The sequence below is a fragment of the Bos mutus genome, chromosome 26, assembly GCF_027580195.1.
Source record: "Bos mutus isolate GX-2022 chromosome 26, NWIPB_WYAK_1.1, whole genome shotgun sequence".
Lineage (NCBI taxonomy): Eukaryota > Metazoa > Chordata > Mammalia > Artiodactyla > Bovidae > Bos > Bos mutus.
In genome coordinates, this window is record NC_091642.1 from 25,946,728 (window position 1) to 25,966,255 (window position 19,528).

General features: G+C 41.3%; 1 protein-coding gene across 1 annotated transcript in view; it reads right to left on the minus strand.

Annotated features, from left to right (window-relative positions):
* The window catches only part of SORCS3 (sortilin related VPS10 domain containing receptor 3), a 632,329-nt gene that overhangs the window by 112,406 nt on the left and 500,395 nt on the right, over window positions 1-19,528 (minus strand). The window contains exons 8-9 of the mRNA XM_070363359.1: window positions 14,271-14,360; window positions 4,265-4,444 (exon numbers count right to left, since the gene is read on the minus strand). Of these exons, the coding sequence (XP_070219460.1) occupies window positions 4,265-4,444; window positions 14,271-14,360 (270 nt within the window). The remainder of the gene's footprint in view (window positions 1-4,264; window positions 4,445-14,270; window positions 14,361-19,528) is intronic.

Genomic DNA, 19,528 nt, shown 5'->3' on the forward strand with positions numbered 1-19,528 from the left:
TTGGGAAGTGTAAAATGCACCCAGGATATTATAGACTTGGTATGACAAAAATATAAAATATTTCATTAGTAATTTTTCATATTAAGTATATACTTAAATGATAGTATTTTACATTTTTAGTTAAATAACATTTAACATTATAATTAATTTCACCTGTTTCTTTTTTACTTCTTTTTTCTGGATTGTAAAAATGCCTGTGTAGCTTGTGTTATATATTCATTCAACAAGGGCACTTAAGGAATTATTTGGTATCCCATTGTTATTACTGTACAGATTTACAAGTTGGAAAATACTGAAGAAAATGCAGCAGCTCAAAGCATGTTTCCATAATACAATTGAGACTGTTGGAAATAATATTTGTTACCGGATTTATCAGTGGAGAACAGCTAAGAAGAAATGTAGTTTATATTTAGAGATATGAGAAAACAACAACAGAACTCTCCATGAAAAGAGTGTTGTAAGAGTAATGGTGAGCACACCTAATGAACTACATTCATTGTCAACATTGACCTTGGATGGAATGGGCTCTGTTATCTTAAAGAAGAGATTATTATTTGGCCTTCAAGAAGTATTTTCTCCCCTGATTGTATAATTACAGCCATAACAATACTGCAGTCTGAGGCAGGGAGTGGACAAGAGTCCCTCTTTAGCAGTAAACTGTTCCAACAGACCAGGAAATAAACAATATTTCCCTTTAGATTTTACGGAGTTGGGTGAGATTGATCCCCATTGATCTCCAAGGTCTCTTAGTGCCAAAGACTAGAAGGTTAATTTCTCAAATAAATTCTTACTTTCTTTGTTCCCTTTCCAATGTCAAGAAGAGGTTCACGTAGAAGACAGAATGATACACCAGTAGCTTCAAGTGGCCACGGTCAGCTCAGGCCACTTCACATCTGTGTTAACTATACGTATCTTAGACAAGGAAAAACAGATGTGATACCCTGTTACACTAGAATGTATATCTTTGAATTAACTTCGCACAGGGACTAAATCATGCATATATTTATTTGCTAGACATAAAGAGAAAACAGAGATACAGTAGCCTGGAGAATAAATGTCCAACTCTTTAGTCAAGCTCTTTCCTAGCATCTTTAAATTTTTATCCCCATTATTTTCCAAGGTCATCTCATATTCTAATAAAATGGACCTCTACTCATCAGACTCTGGTTCTTTTCTCATGCTGGGACTCAGGCATGCCTTACTCCCATGCTCTAATAATTCATCATTTAAACCTACGCATCTGCCAGACTCCCCAGATTCATCAAATTAGAATTAGCTTTACTCTTACAGTAATTCTATAACATACAGGAATTATACCTCTAACACAAATTAGACCATGATCACAACTCTATTAGAGTCACTTACATCTTTCCAGTAGATGGTCTCATGCACCAGCCTCATCAAACAAAATACACTTCACAAAAGTGTGTTAATTTAAATGCAATTGAATGTAAAAGCATGCTGTTTTTTTCCAGCTGTATTACTCAAGGGCATCTAGAGTCCACAAAAATTATAGTCTCTTTGTTAACTGGCCATATGGTACACAATCTCAGTTTCTATGAGAATCTCCAGTGAAGAAAGTTAAAGTCTAATGATCCCTAGAGACCAATTAAATTGAGCTTTATCTCCAAATCACAGAATGCATATCCAGGTGCAAAACAGCATCACCCTCTAAAAATCTTCAATGTGGTCATGGTCCAGATAGTGTCAGGATACAATTTATTCCCTTGGTATTAAACACCTTTTAGAATCTGAACCCCAACTTCTTATCCAGCATTCACTCTTGTACTTGACAACCAATTCTACACAATTAGACTAGCTAGCTCATGGACATAAAAATTTATACCATCTCTCTAACTCTTGGCTTCTGTCATTCTTGACATTCCACTTCTTCCCTTCTTCCTCCTGACAGCAAACGTACTGATAGTCAGATCGATAACATTCTGGTGCAGTGCATCCCTAACTCAACTATTTTTGGAACCTGCCTGCAAAGATCACATCCTCTGTATCACAAGGTTGTGGTGTTATGGAGACAGGCTTCCATAAGAGAGCTTTTGATTCACAGTTTCTGCCTGAGACTGGATGGATGAGTTCGATTCTGGGGAGCAGTATTACCAAGAACATTTCCTCCTTCATGCTTTTAAAAGCAATAAAGCTGGGATCTGATCTCCTTTTGTCTCACCATTTGCTTCTATCTCAATTGTTTTCACTCTTGGGCAGGAAGAAGAGGAAATTCATTTATGGACCCCTTCAAAGCCCAACAAACTGGATTGCAAGCTCCCTGAGGGGAAGGGCCCCTGTCTTTCCTGCTTTCCTCATGGACTTGAGCACAATACAGGGACACAATCAACCCTGATAAAAGTGAAGGAAGAGCAAGGACAACAGAATTGGCTCTAGAGAAGTTACCTTGCCTGATATATCTTGCTTCTATGTGAACGCAATGACACTATGTAGTTTTTTCCCCTCAACAAGACCAACTTCAGCAAGATAAAAAAAAAAAAAATCACATGTATCTTGGCACATTTTTCATTTTGATTCATACTCCAGAGCAGAATGTCTCATTGTTCTAAATGACCAAGGAGTTTCAGGAACATTTTTTTTTTTTTTAAGGAAAAGGAAGAGCACAGTGGCAAAATGCACTCCATACCATATCAGCAGAGTCTGAGAAACAGGGATTTCTCAACTAAAGGTCATCTGCAGCAACGTCTACCTCTCTTAATGGGCTCTGACCACAGGAGCATGAATAATCCTCTTACCTCTATAGGCTTACTTGTGCAAACAGGAATGGCCTCCATCCTGGGAACATTCATCGAAACCTTCCCACAGTTGCGACTTACTGCACAATAACAAAGATATAGTTCTGCCTCCTGGTGTGATGAGAGGCATGAAAATGTAAGCTTCTCAAAGCCATTTACACTCTTTAGTCATCTCTACTGGTCTTTACAACTTTGGAAAGAAATCTAGGTCATTTCCCAAGCTGGAATCTTGTTGCTAAGTGAATTATTTCAGCACCAGTCTACTTCCTAGAAAATCGGGGTATTTCTTCCCTGACATTCCTGTCTCTCCTTCTTTTTATATACTTCCATTCATCCCATGCCTTTTTGCAATCCTCCTTCTACCTTGTAAAATAATTGGGATATTTCCATCGCTGTTAGTAAATGAGCAACCAACTTAGATACCAGAGTAGGGGATACTGGAACTTTGACATGAGAAGCTCAGAAGAGACCACTGTAAAGCAGAAGTCCATGTACCCATCTCTCTGTTTTGACAGCCACTCCCACTGTTCAAAGGGGAAAACTCACATGGAAGTAGCTTCTGCAAGAGGCAAAGGTGAATGAATGACCTCCACCAGCACAGTATTTATGGGTCTGACCACAAGTTACTGGTAAATGTGGGAGATAATGAGACACACCTACTTTGCTAAAATCAATCCATCTAGTTGAAGTAGTCAGTCAAGTACTTTCACTGAGAAAGATCACGTACATTGTTACTAGACATATAGACATACAATATATCATTAGGGTTACTGAAACATTTAGGTTGCTTTCTTAATATAGTCTCTAAATGGGGTCACTTGGTTTCCTAGATAAATTATTATTTAACTGGTGTGTGTGTATATATGTATATCTATATATAGATAGATAGATAGATATAAACTCAATGAAGGTTATCGTATTTAAAAATCAGAAAATTTCAACGTTAAGTCAAGGCCGGTTCTTTCCCGCACATAGGTGTTGGCATCTGGCGGCATTTTAGAGGAACCTTCACTCTTACCACTGATATTTGCTTTCTTCTCTTATAAAGTTGCTCTTAAAACATGATTTACCAAATAATTTAAAGCATATAAATAGTACTAATCCTTCCACCTAGACTTCATAGAAAGAAGCACAGATTTGAAAAGGGTGCTTAAGAGATCACTGACATCACGTACCTTCACTTCTGGCCTGCAATCATGCTATTTTTAAGACATCAACTCGAGCTACCATTTGTTGAAGGCTTATTGAGTCAACTGCCACACAAGGTGCTTTACAAACATTATCCCTCATTCTCACAATAATTTTATTAGATAGATGTTTTATCCCCATTTTACAGGTGAGGGAATTGAGGCACAGAGAAGTTAAGTCCCCTGCCCCAAATCACAACTGCTAAGCGCACAGCTGATATCTGAACTCAGGACTTTATGACTCCAATGCTTGTGTTCATATTGTTAGAACTCGTGAAAAAGAGAGGCAGATTCAAGTGCAGGATAATGTTGGCTACATACCTCATACAATTCAATAATGATGTTTCCCATCAGACCTCGGCTGCTCTTGATGTTCTCCATGGCCAGGGTGAAGTAGATCCCACGTGTGTCTGAGATGTAGAGGTTGTACGTGTCATTCTGGTTCCATTCCTGGACGGCTGCGAACACTTGGTTCTCATTGGTACTAATGATGTGCATGTCCTGTAAGAAGATGGAAAGCCCATAAGGCAGCAGATCTCTGTATCTCCTTGCCCACTGGGACCCAGAGTAATTACCATGACTTATGAAATGGCTGAGGAAAAGCTTGAGTTATAGGCAATGTTAAACAATTCTGTGTTGGGCCAAGGCTATAAATTATGAGCTTCATGATTTCTGCTCCTTGCTAAGTGACAGTAAGATGGGTGTAAGGGGCTTTGGTGGGTATCATTTTCCATGGCTTCAAGGGATTTATCCACTTTCATTTTTTATTTTTATAACTGAAAATTGGTGTTAGCGCTAACAGAGACATACAACCTTGCGTGAGGAAACCCACACATGAAAAAAAGACAGGGCTTCTCCCTTCACTCAATCTTAATTTATGGTTTCAACATTTCTAGGATAGTGGTTTTCATGCCTTTCTTGGGAATCTTCAGATGGGGTTGAAAGAAGGGTGGCCAAGAGGCACAGCCAATGGGTGGGGCTCTGGGTTTCCAAATCTGTTTCAAACATACCAGCACTACTTAGATTTGCTATATCATGGAGTTCTGTGTAATATTTTAGGAGTAAAAGGTGGGGGGGGGGGTTCTACTGCTAATAGAATAATATTTGAAAACCATGGATTATAGAGGAAAGGATATTTAAGCTTGAATTCAGAGTTCTGGGTCATAATAGTGTTCTACTATAAGTCAGCTGCATGATATTGGATGTGTCAGCTTCCCTGAGCTTCCAATTTTCTCACTGAACAGAGTGAAGAGGTTAAGCTACCAATAAAAATAGCTAACATTTGGGCATACTCTAAGTCATCTAAATGCATTATTTCAATTAAAAAATCCAAATAATTCTACAGTGGAGGTAGTATGATTATTTCCATTTTACTTAGAAATTAAATATGGCACACAGAGGTTTACCAACTTGCTTCAGATTATATAACTCATAAGTAGCCAAACCATGTTTTGAACCTCTGTGACATGATTTTAACCTAATTGTTAGCTTCTAACTAGTTGTATACATAACTGCTAAGCCAGAAGTTGCAAATGAATGACCCATGAAATGAATATGAATCATAATTATTTGGTCTGATTATTATTGTTGTTGTTGTTCAGTCTCTAAGTCTTATATGACTTTTTTCACAGCTCCATGGATTGAAGCCCACCAGGCTCCTCTGTCATATGGAGTGGGCTGCCATTTCCTTCACCAGGAGATCTTTCTGACCCAGGGATTGAACCCACATCTGCTGCATTGGCAGGTGGATTTCTTTACCTCTCTGTCACCAGGGAAGCCCTTGGTTTGACCAAAGCCTCTACCATATACCTAAAAGTGTAGTATTTTAGATGGAGTCAGTACTCATTGAAGTCTTAGCCTTCCACACCCAAAGATTCCTATCATCTGCCTGCTACTGCTACTGCTGCTAAGTCACTCCAGCTGTGTCCAACTCTGTGCGACCCCATAGACGGCGGCCCACCAGGCTCTACCGTCCCTGGGATTCTCCAGGCAAGAACACTGGAGTGGGTTGCCATTTCCTTCTCCAATGCATGAAAGTGAAAAGTGAAAATGAAGTCGCTCAGTCATGTTTAACTCTTTGCAACCCCATGGACTGCAGCCTCCCAGGCTCCTCCATCCATGGGATTTTCCAGGCAAGAGAACTGGAGTGGGGTGCCATTGCCTTCTCCGATCATCTGCCTATATATATATTAATGTTACCTTCTTGGTCCCTCAAGCCCCTTTGATTTGTATTCCTAATTCTTAATTCTAATTAAGTTTACAAATGACTGGGTCATTTCTAAAATCATTTCTAATAGTTCAGAATTCAAAATAGTTTTCAAAATCCAGTTTGCATATGTGGCTAGGAACTGTACACATATTATCACAAACTCAAGTCATTACCTAAATAACTTATACTGTCAGAAGGAAATGTTGACCTGGATAAACATTTGACAACACAAGAGTAATTTTTAAAATGAATAACTATGAGTATACAAGTGCATATGCCAAGGAGTAATAGCACGCTGGAAAAGCAAAAGAGAGGCATCCTTGTCACTGATGCAGAAAGCACTGGTGACAGGGACACAGGCAAGGGAAGTGACAGTAAGTGAACACATAGAGTGGATCTAGCCTTTACCTTATTAGACCAACCTTTCCCAGAAATGCTTTCAACAAAAAAACAGGAGCAGCCATGTCTATAATATCAGAACCATGGAGAGCTCCTCCGAGCCGATTTTAAAAAGAAGCAAACTCATTTGATTTGGAGAGCTGGGAGGTGGGGAAAGTAAGAAAAGGAGTTCTGGATCTCTTTTATTGGAGATCCTCTGTGAAATCTCAGCCTCTAGCCTTGGACTTCCGAGGTCACCTTGACTAAGACCTCACCTGCTCTGCTTGTTTGTGTTTACACACCTTGTAGAATTGCAGGTTCCTGCTGAGGTGCTTGAAAATGGAAATGAGGCTTACTCTTAAAAACCATCTGATGAAGTCATGTTGTGCTGGTGTGGAATGAAAGCCCAGGAACCCAGTAGGAGGGGAAATAGCAGCTGCAGGAAATTCAGATTAAATTCACTTACCCTGTTAAAAATGCAATAGAAATGCTTGGCTTTCCCCAGATGTTTTGGTCATAAAAATGAATGAGCTAAGTTATTTTAGACTAAATTAATGTAAAAGAATTGGGGGTGGGGGGACAACTTAAAACACTGGGGCATGGTCAGGATTAGAAGCAGCCAGATTTGCTGTGAATGCATCTTAGTTTAGACCTGCACTGGGACTGTGTCAACTGGTGAGCAGGAATTCCAGGCTCTAGGATGAGCGACTACTCTCTACTATATAGAGTTATGGGATTTCTGCTTGAGAATTCCTTAGCTAATCAAAGTCACTTAGCTAATAAAGTACATTACTAAGATTTGAGCCTAAGACTACCTAGAGAAGTTAAACTCCTTACCAGTGGGTGTATAATGCAGTGTGCATCAGCATGACCTGGAGCTCCTGAGAGCATGCAGACTCAGGAGACCCAATGCCTGAGATTCTGATTCAGTGTGTCTGGTGTGGAACCTTGGGTTCTACCACCTGAACAACCCTCCAGATGATGCTGGTGCATGCAATTCGGGGCGTCAATTCTTGAAAAACTCTGAACGATGTGTCCTCTCTCCTAACAAGTCTTAGAGTTGAACAGGGGTCAACCAAGAATCAGAATATTAAGTCTTCCAGAAAAACAACAACAAAAAAGCACTGTTACTTAAAATTGGTCCAATAGGAATCTGAATGACAATAAAACTTATTTCTTTCATCTCGCTACCCCAATCTAATTTCAAAGCATGTGTCACTTCCTTATTTAAATGATGATAAATAACACTCCCCCTACACCCTCTCAATACAGTCAGTAGGAAGAATCATAGTTGCTTTTCGAAAAATTTAAGCTTACAACTTCCTAGGTGAACAATAATAAAAATACCTCTGCATTATTGAAACATTTTATTTAATCTGGGCCCAGTATAACTTCATTCTTGTGCCAAACACCATAATAAATACAGAGAAGAACAAAACATGGGGCCTGACTTCCACTTGGTGGTGGAGACATCACAAACTTGTGTAGCCTTTTGTGAACTTGACTAAGGACTATAATAGACATCCCGAAAATGGTGAAAGGAGTACAAAGGCTTAGAGGTGAGAGAGAGGGTGGAGCATTCAGGGGAATGTATGGAACCTAGAAGAGCCTGAAGGCAATTTTCTGCTGAGGAAGATGAAGATAGAGAGTGGTCACATTACAAGGGATTCTGTATGGCACAGTGAAGTTCTACCCTGAAGTACAAAGTTGACACAAGATTTGAAGCAGGAGGAGAAAATCAGAGTTGGTTAATGCATAGATTTTGTTTAAGATGATCAAGTTCTTTACATGATAATATTCAGTGTGGAAGCAATGTGATGAGTGGATTTAAATGGGGCAATGCTAGAGGCAAGGAGAAGTTTTAAAAGGTCATGGCAACCTTCTGGGCAGGAATGTACAAGGGCCGAACTGAGGGAGTAGATTCTCTATAAAAACCCTATGGAATGAACTGGTAAAGTAGTAAGGAGGTGGCGTCTACAGGGGCTAAGGCAGAAGGCCATATCTTTAATATCTCAGATATTTGACTTACAAAATTTTCTATTTTTTCTTAGAGTATTCATTACAATCAAGATTAATAATCTACTTCTATAATTATTTGTGTGATGTCTGCCTCTCTCATTAGACTCTAAGCTCCCAGAGAGCGGAAGCTATGTCTCTCTTTTTTATTAGTTTATTTTTAGCACTTACCAGAGTACCTAGCATGTGGTCGACATCCAACACAAGCGTACTGAGTAAATAAATGAAGTAAATAAGTAAACATGTGAGGAGGAGGAGATATAAAGGACCGAAGGGAGAGACTCTGAGCTCAGTTGTTAAATGGGACCATTAAGGAGAGAAATATCATAACCTCAGATATGCAGATGACACCACCCTCATGGCAGAAAGTGAAGAGGAACTCAAAAGCCTCTTGATGAAAGTGAAAGAGGAGAGTGAAAAAGTTGGCTTAAAGCTCAACATTCAGAAAACGAAGATCATGGCATCCAGTCCCATCACTTCATGGGGAATAGATGGGGAAACAGTGGAAACAGTGTCAGACTTTATTTTTCTGGGCTCCAGAATCACTGCAGATAGTGATTGCAGCCATGAAATTAAAAGATGCTTACTCCTTGGAAAGAAAGTTATGACCAACCTAGATAGCATATTCAAAAGCAGAGACATTACTTTGCCAACAAAGGTCCGTCTAGTCAAGGCTATGGTTTTTCCAGTGGTCATGTATGGATGTGAGAGTTGGACTGTGAAGAAAGCTGAGCATCAAAGAATTGATGCTTTTGAATTGTGGTGTTGGAGAAGACTCTTGAGAGTCCCTTGGACTGCAAGGAGATCCAACCAGTCCATTCTAAAGGAGATCAGTCCTGGGTGTTCTTTGGAAGGACTGATGTTGAAGCTGAAACTCCAGTACTTTGGCCACCTCATGTGAAGAGTTGACTCATTGGAAAAGACTCTGATGCTGGGAGGGATTGGGGACAGGAGGAGAAGAAGACAACAGAGGATGAGTGGCTGGATAGCATCACCAAGTCAATGGACGTGAGTTTGAGTGACCTCCGGGAGTTGGTGATGGACAGGGAGGCCTGGCGTGCTGCAATTCATGGGGTCGTAGAGAGTTGGACACAACTGAGTGACTGAACTGAACTGAACTGAAGGGGATGTTCATCTAAACCGCAGTTAACAATGCAGTTCAGAATTTAATGCACAGATGCATAGGAGCTGTGGATATAGAACTCAATAGTATGAAGAGAAGGAATGAGGTCACTCTGGAACCATGAAGGAAACAAGGAGAACTTAGGAACATCAACATTTTAAGGATAGCAAGGGAAGGGGATCCAGGAAAGGAAATCGGGGGGGGGGGGAGGGGGGAACATTGCCAAAGGGAATCTACACACCAAGTTATTAATTTTTCTCCCACCAGTGTCAGATGCTCCAGAGAGGTTTAAAAAAACAAAAAAAAGATAAAGATATGGAGATGTCTGGTTGGATTTAGCATGTAGGCAGTAACAATGGCTAACAGATTTTTAGTACAATAGTGGAGAGATGGATATGGGAGAGCTGAGGAAAACTAGCAGCAAGTTCAAGAGTGAATGAAAGTGAGAAAAGAGGTTAGAACTACAGACGACTCTTTAGGAAGTAAGGCTGTGACATAGCAAGGAAGGCGAAATCAGCATTTGGGGAAATGCAAACATTAAGGAAAACATTCCTAAGGAAATTAAGGAAAAGGTTAATATCACTATCATTATAATAAATTATCTGAAACTTATTTCCCCCCTCCTCTTTCATTATTCAAAGTGGGATTAACTGTGGGATTTATGCAAGCAGAACTCAGGAACATCAACATTTTAAGGATGGCAAGGGAACGGGATCCAGGAAAGGAAACCAGGAAAAAAAAAAAAGTGGGGTTTCTACTGTCAGAAACAAACCTAGACTCAGGTAAGGAGAGATTTTATTTGAAAACACTATTGTAATAGGGAAAGCACTCTGATCAAAATACCTGCAAGCACCCCCATAGTGAGGGCAGAAAAGAATCACTTGTTTGGGGAGAAGTAAAGTAAGGCTGGAATGCCCTGTGGGGAGTGAGGTGAATAGGTGGACAGGAAATTGTTTTCCTTAAGGTCAGGTGATTCTCAGAAGAAAAGTCAGACTTAAGTTTGGTCCAGTTGAATTAACAAGCATTTTATCCAGATTGGTCGGTGGGGATAAATGGTTCAGCTAATCATTTACGAGAAAAAGGACAGGAATCTGGTCTTGCCAAAGGTAAACACAAGGAACATTTAAGAGGAGGCAGGGGTGGGGGGTTTGCAGTAAACCATGTTCAGGAACACAAAAGGGTAGGAGGATTTCCTAAATGTTGCTGTTTTCCAGGAATCTGGAGCTCAAGTCAAGTTCAACATTGTCATCAATGTTCCACGTAAAAATAAACCAGCAAAAAACAATTTTTTCTCTTGCAGAAATGACTGTTAGACTGGGAAGTCAAGAGCAGAATGTTCAGAATGTAAGAGACAAGTGGAGGTCTATGAGACTCAGAGCAGTCCAGTGAGGCAAGCAGCTTTGAAAGCAAGGGAAGCCTGGGATATGACCCTATCAGGAACTCACCTGGAAGGTTAAGAGCATCAGTAGTATTTCCCCTGATGACAAGTGTTGCTTAGACTTGCCCAGCACATTATGCTTTACCAAAAACAAGTCATTTGCTGCATCCTCACAACTTTGCCACGTGGTATTATGATACCCATTTCACAGATCAGAAGACATGGGCTCACATATGAGCAGGTGGCAGAGCTGGAATGAAAGTCCTGGTTTCTGTTCATCCTCTTCATGAGCTCCATTGTCTTTTCCTGAGGCTGCCAGGCCTCCCATCATCTGGCTCCAAGCCCCCTGCTGGTGCGTGCTTTTCATGATAGTGGCCTGAGAGCACCAACTCGATGCCCAGGGGCTGGGTTATGGAGGACTCAGCACAAGGTTGCTGCCCCTAGTAATGCTGCTCATTAGTAATGGCCTTCATTTCCTTCCCTGCAAAACACTCCAAAGCCAAGGAGTGCCCCAGGAGAGCATATTCTGAACAGACTGGGAGTAGAAGTGTGAAGGCAATGATGACAGGGAGCTTTTCTGTGTTTCTGTGTTTAAGCAAGATGCCCAGCAGCAGCTGGGCACTACGTGGAATGGCAGCAACTTGTTTAAAAGCCATTTCAATTTTTAAACAATGGAAAGAACCAGTCTCCTTCCGCCCACTCTGCCCTCACATCCTAGTCCGAGGTTACAAAAATCCTGGTCAATGCCGACTAATAAAGGGGATCAATAACCATCCAGCTATTTTCACAGCAGCCCTCATATTAATGAGAAGCTGTTCTGGATGAAGTTCTATCAAAGGAGCCGCATGGATGGTAGTCCATCACAGTAAATTGCCATGGGGCTGCTAATCATTAATGGAGTGTTCTAGGGTTGTGATCGATGCCAGGCTTCATTTGTTTCCACCTGCAGCCATACTGCCCAGGGGAGCAAACTGTTTGTTTTCCTGAGAAGGTTAAAAATACATAAAATAGGCATACATGAAGAAACAAAATAGGTGCTCCATGGAGAATGTGGTTTAGAAAGTTCCTGAAACTTTTTTCCTGGGCCAATACATGGAAATCACCAGATTGCTGCTAAAGGTCATTCTCATGATCATGAACTTCCTCTTCATGTTCTGCAAGAAGCGGACCTCTTTCCTGCTTGGGTTTAGAATAGCTGATGGGTACATCCTGCAACCATGATCCTATAAAATGGTCCTATAAAATCAATCACAAAGATATTACAGAAAGTGAGAGATTAATGCCTGTGGCCCCTGGGGCTACTTACTATGATCCTTGCCAACGTCTCCAGCTCTTCTATGCAACCCTGTCCCTTAACATGGCCTTCTAGTTTGTTAAAATGTGCACACGTGTGTGCATGCTAAGTCACTTCAGTTGTGTCTGACTCTTTTAACCCTATGAACTGTAGCCCACCAGGCTCCTCTGTTCATGGGATTCTCCAGGCAAGAATACTGGAGTGGGTTGCCATTTCCTCCTCCAAGGGATCTTCCCGAACAGGGATCGAACCTACATCTCTTACATCTCCTGCACTGGCAGGTAGGCTCTTTACCATTAGCGCCACCTGGGAAGCCTTCTCTTAAAATAGGGCCAGTGTATGTATTTTCTACCGGCTTCCTAAACACTTATTTTCAGGGTTAACTCCTCATCTTCCTTGAATCGTCTTAAGCATCACTTTCTTTAGAAAACTAGCCCTCACGACCCATATTTGGTGAGCTTCAACTATCATGTCACAGCGTACCTTGAACTTCTGTGCCTAGAACACCTCTCATACCCACAATTCCTTGTTTACCATTTCTACCAGAATACAAGCTTTATGAAGGTAGGGAATGTCTGTCTTATTTACCACTCTAACCACAAAGCTTAGCTCAATGCATGGCACTGAGTAAAAACCTAAATGGAAGAAAGACAAGATCAATGGGTGAATAAAGAAAGGAAAAAAATGAATGAATATGTGCATGATTATGTGAATAAATGAATGGGTAAAAGCAACTAGGGGTAGATGGTTATCTACCTTCTTATCTCATAATCCCATCTGCCTCTGTACTCATTTCACTTTTCATGATATGCTTCCTAGCACCGGCTTGGAGATCTAAGTCTTTGTAACTTTACATTTGATTTTTGTCCAACCTGAGACTTTGCTTCTTTGCAGCCCCAATAATGCAACTGAGGCTTTAATGCAATTAAGGCTTTAATGCAATTAAGGCCTGCCCATGTTCACACTGATGTTCTAAGATCCATCTCCTCCCAGGAGCCACTGTTTACAAGGGATGAGGTCCACAGAATAAGTGTTGTGATTTTCCAAAATAGGAGTTAAAATGCCACGATTCGATATTAACATTATAGTAAATTATTCCTTTTTAATTACTCATTGTGGCAGAAGGGAGTGGAAGTACAAGCAGTGCATTTATATTTAGCATTAAAATGTAGAGAGAAGCATGAAAGACATGGGACTCACCTGTGCACCTTACATATATATAATTGTATGTAGCCCCAGGGGCCATGGGTATTAATTTCTCATTTTCTGTAACATCTGTAATTGACTTTATAGGACCATTGTATAGGATCATAGTTGCAGGATGTACCCATCAGCTACACACTCTCTCTCTCTGATGTACCCATCAGCTACAGTCTCTCTCTCTCTTTCTCTCAGACACCCAGACACACACACACATATATGTGTGTGTATATAAAGTTTCTACCTAGGCCATTCTGAGTCTGGCCTTCTATTCATCAATAAGGCCCTTGTGAAAGATAGGGACCCACAGAAGAGATTTCAAAGCTAGTGTTCCTTTCACTACCAGTCCTGGGAAACGACCCAAGGTTATACTGTATATTTGAGTCATAGGAAATTAAAACTCTTGCCTGGGTATCCTGCTGGGAGGGGAACACAGAACCCAGATTCACTGACATGCTGCTGCTGCTGTTGCTAAGTCGCTTCAGTCATGTCCGACTCTGTGCGACCCCATAGACAGCAGCCCAGCAGGCTCCCCTGTCCCTTGCCTGGGATTCTCCAGGCAAGAACACTGGAGTGGGTTGCCATTTGAGCAGAGGCCAAACCCCCAGTGGTAAGTCAGGCTGAATGCCTGCTGTCTCCCAGAAAGGGATCAAACCTTCCGCAGCCCAACAAGACAGCCTTTCCCTGCTGCTTTGTCTGGCAGGACCCAGGGCAGCAGGTGATGAATACCTTGGGCAGTGAGTACTTGGGCAGCTTTATCTGAGCGAAGGCCTCTCTCCGGTAGGACACGTAGTAGCTGGCTCTTCCACCAGTTGTTACCTGGATCATAGGGAAACACAGAAAGGTCAGATGGGGCTACAGATCCAGTGCAAGGTGGAAAGTAGTAGCCTCTCCTGTTGCCTTTGATCCTCCAACCCCACGGCACCCTAAGTTACTCCCATGTCACAGCACTTAGACAATAAATGAGCAATTCCAGCAGTCTTTCCCCATGGCTGGTGATATCTGGGGGAGCAGGGACTCTCTACTTCGTCACTATGCTCTGAATTCATACACAATAAACATTTTCAACAGAAAACAGAGAAACTATTGATATGGGCTATACTTATGATCTACATATTCTATTCTTCTTTTCTTAACAGTTTTTAATCCATTGCAATGATGACATGATTATCAAAGAAACTATTTTTCTGAATCTGGGTAATTACTATTGCTCAAAGCTCTTGTTACTTTGCAATTAATTTCACTTCCCATTTGAGCACAATTTCCCTTTATTTTTACAAATCCATGCAGTGAACAGATACTTGTTGATTCTTTCCATATGCAAGTTAATTAAAGGCATCAAAAGTCAAAGAAAGAACTCTGGATTTGAAAATCAGAAATCCGAAGCCTGAATCTCAGTTCTACTAGTTCATGACTGGTGATGTCAAGGTCTGAAACCTCACTAGAGGAAAGATGGCTTCTTAGGGGAACCCAGAAACCACAGCAAGAAATGGTCCTCTGGCTTGCACTTGCTGGAAAGCCTGCCAAATTGCATAGCTCTGCAGATGGCTGCTCTTGGTCCAATTACCCTAACTCAGGGGAGATTAATATTCACAGGAGAAGACAACGTAGCCTGTTCAGAGAAAATAGCAGGGAAACAATAGCAACCGGGCTTCTGTGCTGAGGAGGCAATTACTGGGGGCACAGGCTCTGTGCTCACTAAGACCCCAGCACTTGCTGGAGACAGGCCAGTCCCCCAGATCTGATCCAACCCTGGTGCCCATCCATAGCGGCTGCTGAGAGTAGGAGGTTGTTACATTTCTAGTGAAAGCCACCCATCGCTCCTCACTCTGAGGCATGGCATCTCCTGTGGCTCCTCCTTAACCTCTGCAGATTGGAAGCCCACAAAGCAGGCACCACAAGCTGCCAGGGAGAGCAGATGTTCGAGTCAGTGTGAGGGCAGAGCTGTGAAAAAAACCTGGTGCAAAGACTTAGGCTGGAAACCAACAGGAGAGACCAGCTTTCTGCCTGATGGTCATTGCTATCCTCACATCTCTATTTTCTAACTAGAATCACTCTTGTCTTGTATTCCAAGACCTTTATTTTTTTTTTTTCTGGATAAGACATCTGTTCTAAATCTATGTTGTTCTATGTCGGCTTAGAGGTGGGGTGTTGACAGATTAAGATCAATGAGTTGCAGAGAATTTTTTTTTAAATAAATCTCAATTGCATAGAATCTGGTTAAAATGTAACCCTTGGTTCTAAACACAGTCACCATTAATCCTGGCAATTATTTGCTTCTTTAATTTGCTATTTAGTTGCTTCTTTAATTTGGTTTTACTTTTAATTGTAAAACCAACACATGCAAACATACCTGCAAAACCCAAGAAGCAGATCAGTAGTTTTGAAATTTCAGGATGCACCAGAATCTCCTGGAAAGCTTGTTAAAACTCAGACTGCTGGGCCCCACCCATGGAGACTCCGATTCAATCAGTCTGGGTGGGGTCCAAGAGTTGCTTTTTCTAATTAAGTTTCCAGATGATGTTGATGCTGCTGGTCTGGGGACCACACTTGGAGCAGCACAGAAGCAGAACTTTAATGCCAACTGACATACAGCTCTGTGCCTCTCTGCTCCTCACCTATCTTGAACCCGGCCTCCCTCTCAGATGCAGCTTCTTTCCTGAATTTTGTGTTTAGTGATGATAAATTTTTTTTTTTTAACCAAGGTGAAATTCATATAAGAGAAAATTCACCATTTTAAAGTGTACAATTCAGTGGCATTCAGCGTATTCACAGTGTTACACTACCACCACCTCTTATAGTTCTAAATCATTTTTATCACCCCCTCAAGAAGACCATCTGCCCAGTGATAAAGCTTTTAAACCCCAGAATACATCCTCTATCAAATGCTTAAAAATCAGTTCTCTACAAGACATCCTGAACCTCACCATCCTCACTTTTAGTGAATGAGCCCAGCATCAGAAGAGGCAAATCCCAGCACTAACGCCGGCCAGAACTCAGCAACTAAAAACGCCTTTCCCCAGGAGATCCAGTCACCTCCACAGGGAACAAGATGACAGCACCGCCAGCCTTCTCATCAGTAGCACAGAGCAAGGCTGGTGGGGTTTCCAAATTGCCGAGGGTTGAAGGAAAGCAAAGTGGTCCCCTTGAGTGTGTGTTCAGTCCCACTGACCCGGAACTCAGGCCAGCTGTGCCTGTTATAGCCCTCTTCAAGCACAGACTCCCCCCCGCCTCTGTTAAGCTCACACATACCACCTGGGAGAGTCTGCACTTAAGTATATCATAAAGATGGAAGTACACTTCAGAAATACCATGGAATAATCTAAAGTATTAAACGGCTGCACAAAGCCCAAGGAGCGCAGAGGCTATCTGCTGCCTCTGACATCACAGCACCCCCCAGAGACATCCAGGGGCGCCTGCAGCCCTCCCTCTGTCCCAGTCATGCCACTGGCTGTTCTGCAGGATCCAACCTGAGGCTCCATACCTCATGTAAGGCCCAGGAGTTCACGGGCCTTGGTGTGGACAGCACCATTCTAACTTCTCCCTCCTCTTAATTCCTGAATTTTGTTATTTCCATTTCTACAGCACTTTCAACATTTACTCCTGTGGTGTACATATACCTATAGTGATCCCTCCATGTCTTATTATAAGGTTATAGCTTCTTAATTCCTAAATAATGCTCGTCTCATGGCAGGCAATCAGTGGATGCATGATGATAAAAATAATGATAAAATTGTCATCAACTGGGTTCATCTTCCATGCTCCAGAACTGCACGTAGCCCTTATATAAATTATCTATTAATAGTTTAACCCCACTGACAACCCTTCTGAGTCTATGGAATGACTTGCCCAAGATAAGACAAGTATGAACCTACTGAAGTTTGGCTCTAAACCTGCTCTCCTCCTCCTGTGACTGACAAATCCTCTCTTCATCTTATTCATGTCACCAGTTGTATTGTAATTTCAGCACAACATTTCCTTGATTCCAATGTCTTTAAAACATGTTCTTTTAAATTTCTGTAACTGACGTGTGTGTATATGTTTACATTCCCAGAAAATCTGTCATGGCATTGATGCTACATCTTAAAAATGATGCCTTCTTAGAAAAGTGGTGAGTTAATAAAAACAAGAAGAGCAATGATTACCATGCAGTGAAAACTTATAACATGGAAGATGCTACAGTAAGCAGTTTCTAAACCATACTTTATTTACATATATACATATACACACACACATTATATTATATATTCCTGACCCATAGAGGATATAGCCTCTATAAGTAAGGAAGTAGAGGCTAAGAGGTCACTAATTTGTCCAACAACATACAGCCCTTCATTGACCCAGCCATGTACAATTCCAGCCTATGCTTAAACATATAACCAGGAATGAACACATCCCCAAAAATGTCAGGCATAGGGCAGGAGGTCAGTACTTAACTAACTGAACAATGAAATGTGATTCATTCACTTAACTGGAGAGCCTTCAGATTCGATTCTCTCTGTTGTTTAGTGGCTAACGAACGGTGGCTACAGAAGCAGCCACCATCCCTGCCCAGTGCCTGCTGGTCCCAGGGATTCACCTCCACACAGGGGTCCTAGCGCCTCCTTGGGGAGCAGAGTCCTCCCAGCAATGAGTGATACTAGCCTAGTGCATTCGCTGCCTCTCCACTATTATTTGTGTGGTTCTCTGGCAATCACACAAGGAAGGAATAAAGTTTAGCAACTATTAATCTATTTTGATGAACTTTTCTCTTCCTTACAAGCAAATTTGCTGGCACTGTAAATCCCAGAGATTATTACCACTTTCCCTTTCAGTGACACCTTTTATTTTACATTTGATGAATGTCATCCAATTATTTGCTCTGGGCCCATCTGTCATGCTAAACACAGAATTAGCTGGGTCTTTTCCTCACTAATGACTGGCTCGTTAATCTGATTTTCTGGATTTCCATTTTACAGGTTTAATTGGGCTCCTGGCCAGTGAAAATGATTCCTTTGGACAAATGCATTGGCCATTAAACACATCTGTCTCTTCTGACTTGTTCCCATGCGTCTGTAACCAAGTCTAAACCGACATATCCTTTATTTTTTCCATTTCTCCTTGCTTCTGGATGATGACTTGTCTTGGAGGAGAGAGAGAAATCTGCCCCTCAAAATTGGAACCAGAAGGCCTTGAGTCATATTGAACCTTTTTCTGTCACAGAGAGAAGAAAACTTGTAATGTCTCTAGAATTCATAAGTGGACACATGGCTTCTGAGAAGAGAAGTAGAAACTAACACGTTCAAATACCTATCATGCAATGAGTGCTTCAGATTCATTTTACTATTCAATATCCACAATAAATATTACTATTACTATTATTATTGTTAAAACCATTATTAGTACCCTTACAAGGTAAAAGTATTGATAAATTTTTTGAGCATTTATTATATGCCAGGCACTGTTCTGTATGAACCAGCTTTCTGATTTATAATCAGGTGAGAAACTGAGGCATAGGGAACTTCTACCATATGCTCAAAGACACACAGCCAGTAAATGCTGGAACTGGAATTTGAACCCAAGTTTATGTGACTGCAAAGCTTATTCTGGTCCCTCAGACTATGTGGGTTTCCATACCCCTCCATGGAAAAGAATGAATCCTGGTCACTCAACTCCCAATTTCCCAGGTAAGATACCCACCAACAAGGTAGATCTTTCATGTCAGTTCCCTATCCCTAAGAAATCAAGGTTCTATTGTTGCATAGGAGTCAATGGTGTTGCTATTGGAATTGGTGAATAAAGAGGGATAATGGAAATAAATTCAGCTTACACAAGAGCTGTCACCTTCATAGGAGTTGACATTTAGAAGTTTTTCCAGCTAGAGGACTTTGCTAGGTCCAGGATGGTGTGAAGAATCTAAGACAAGAGAAATGACTACCTTTATGGGCATACATTACTTATTTCTCTTGAAGCCTTTGCATTATTTCCTCCTTCTTAAAAAATGAAAG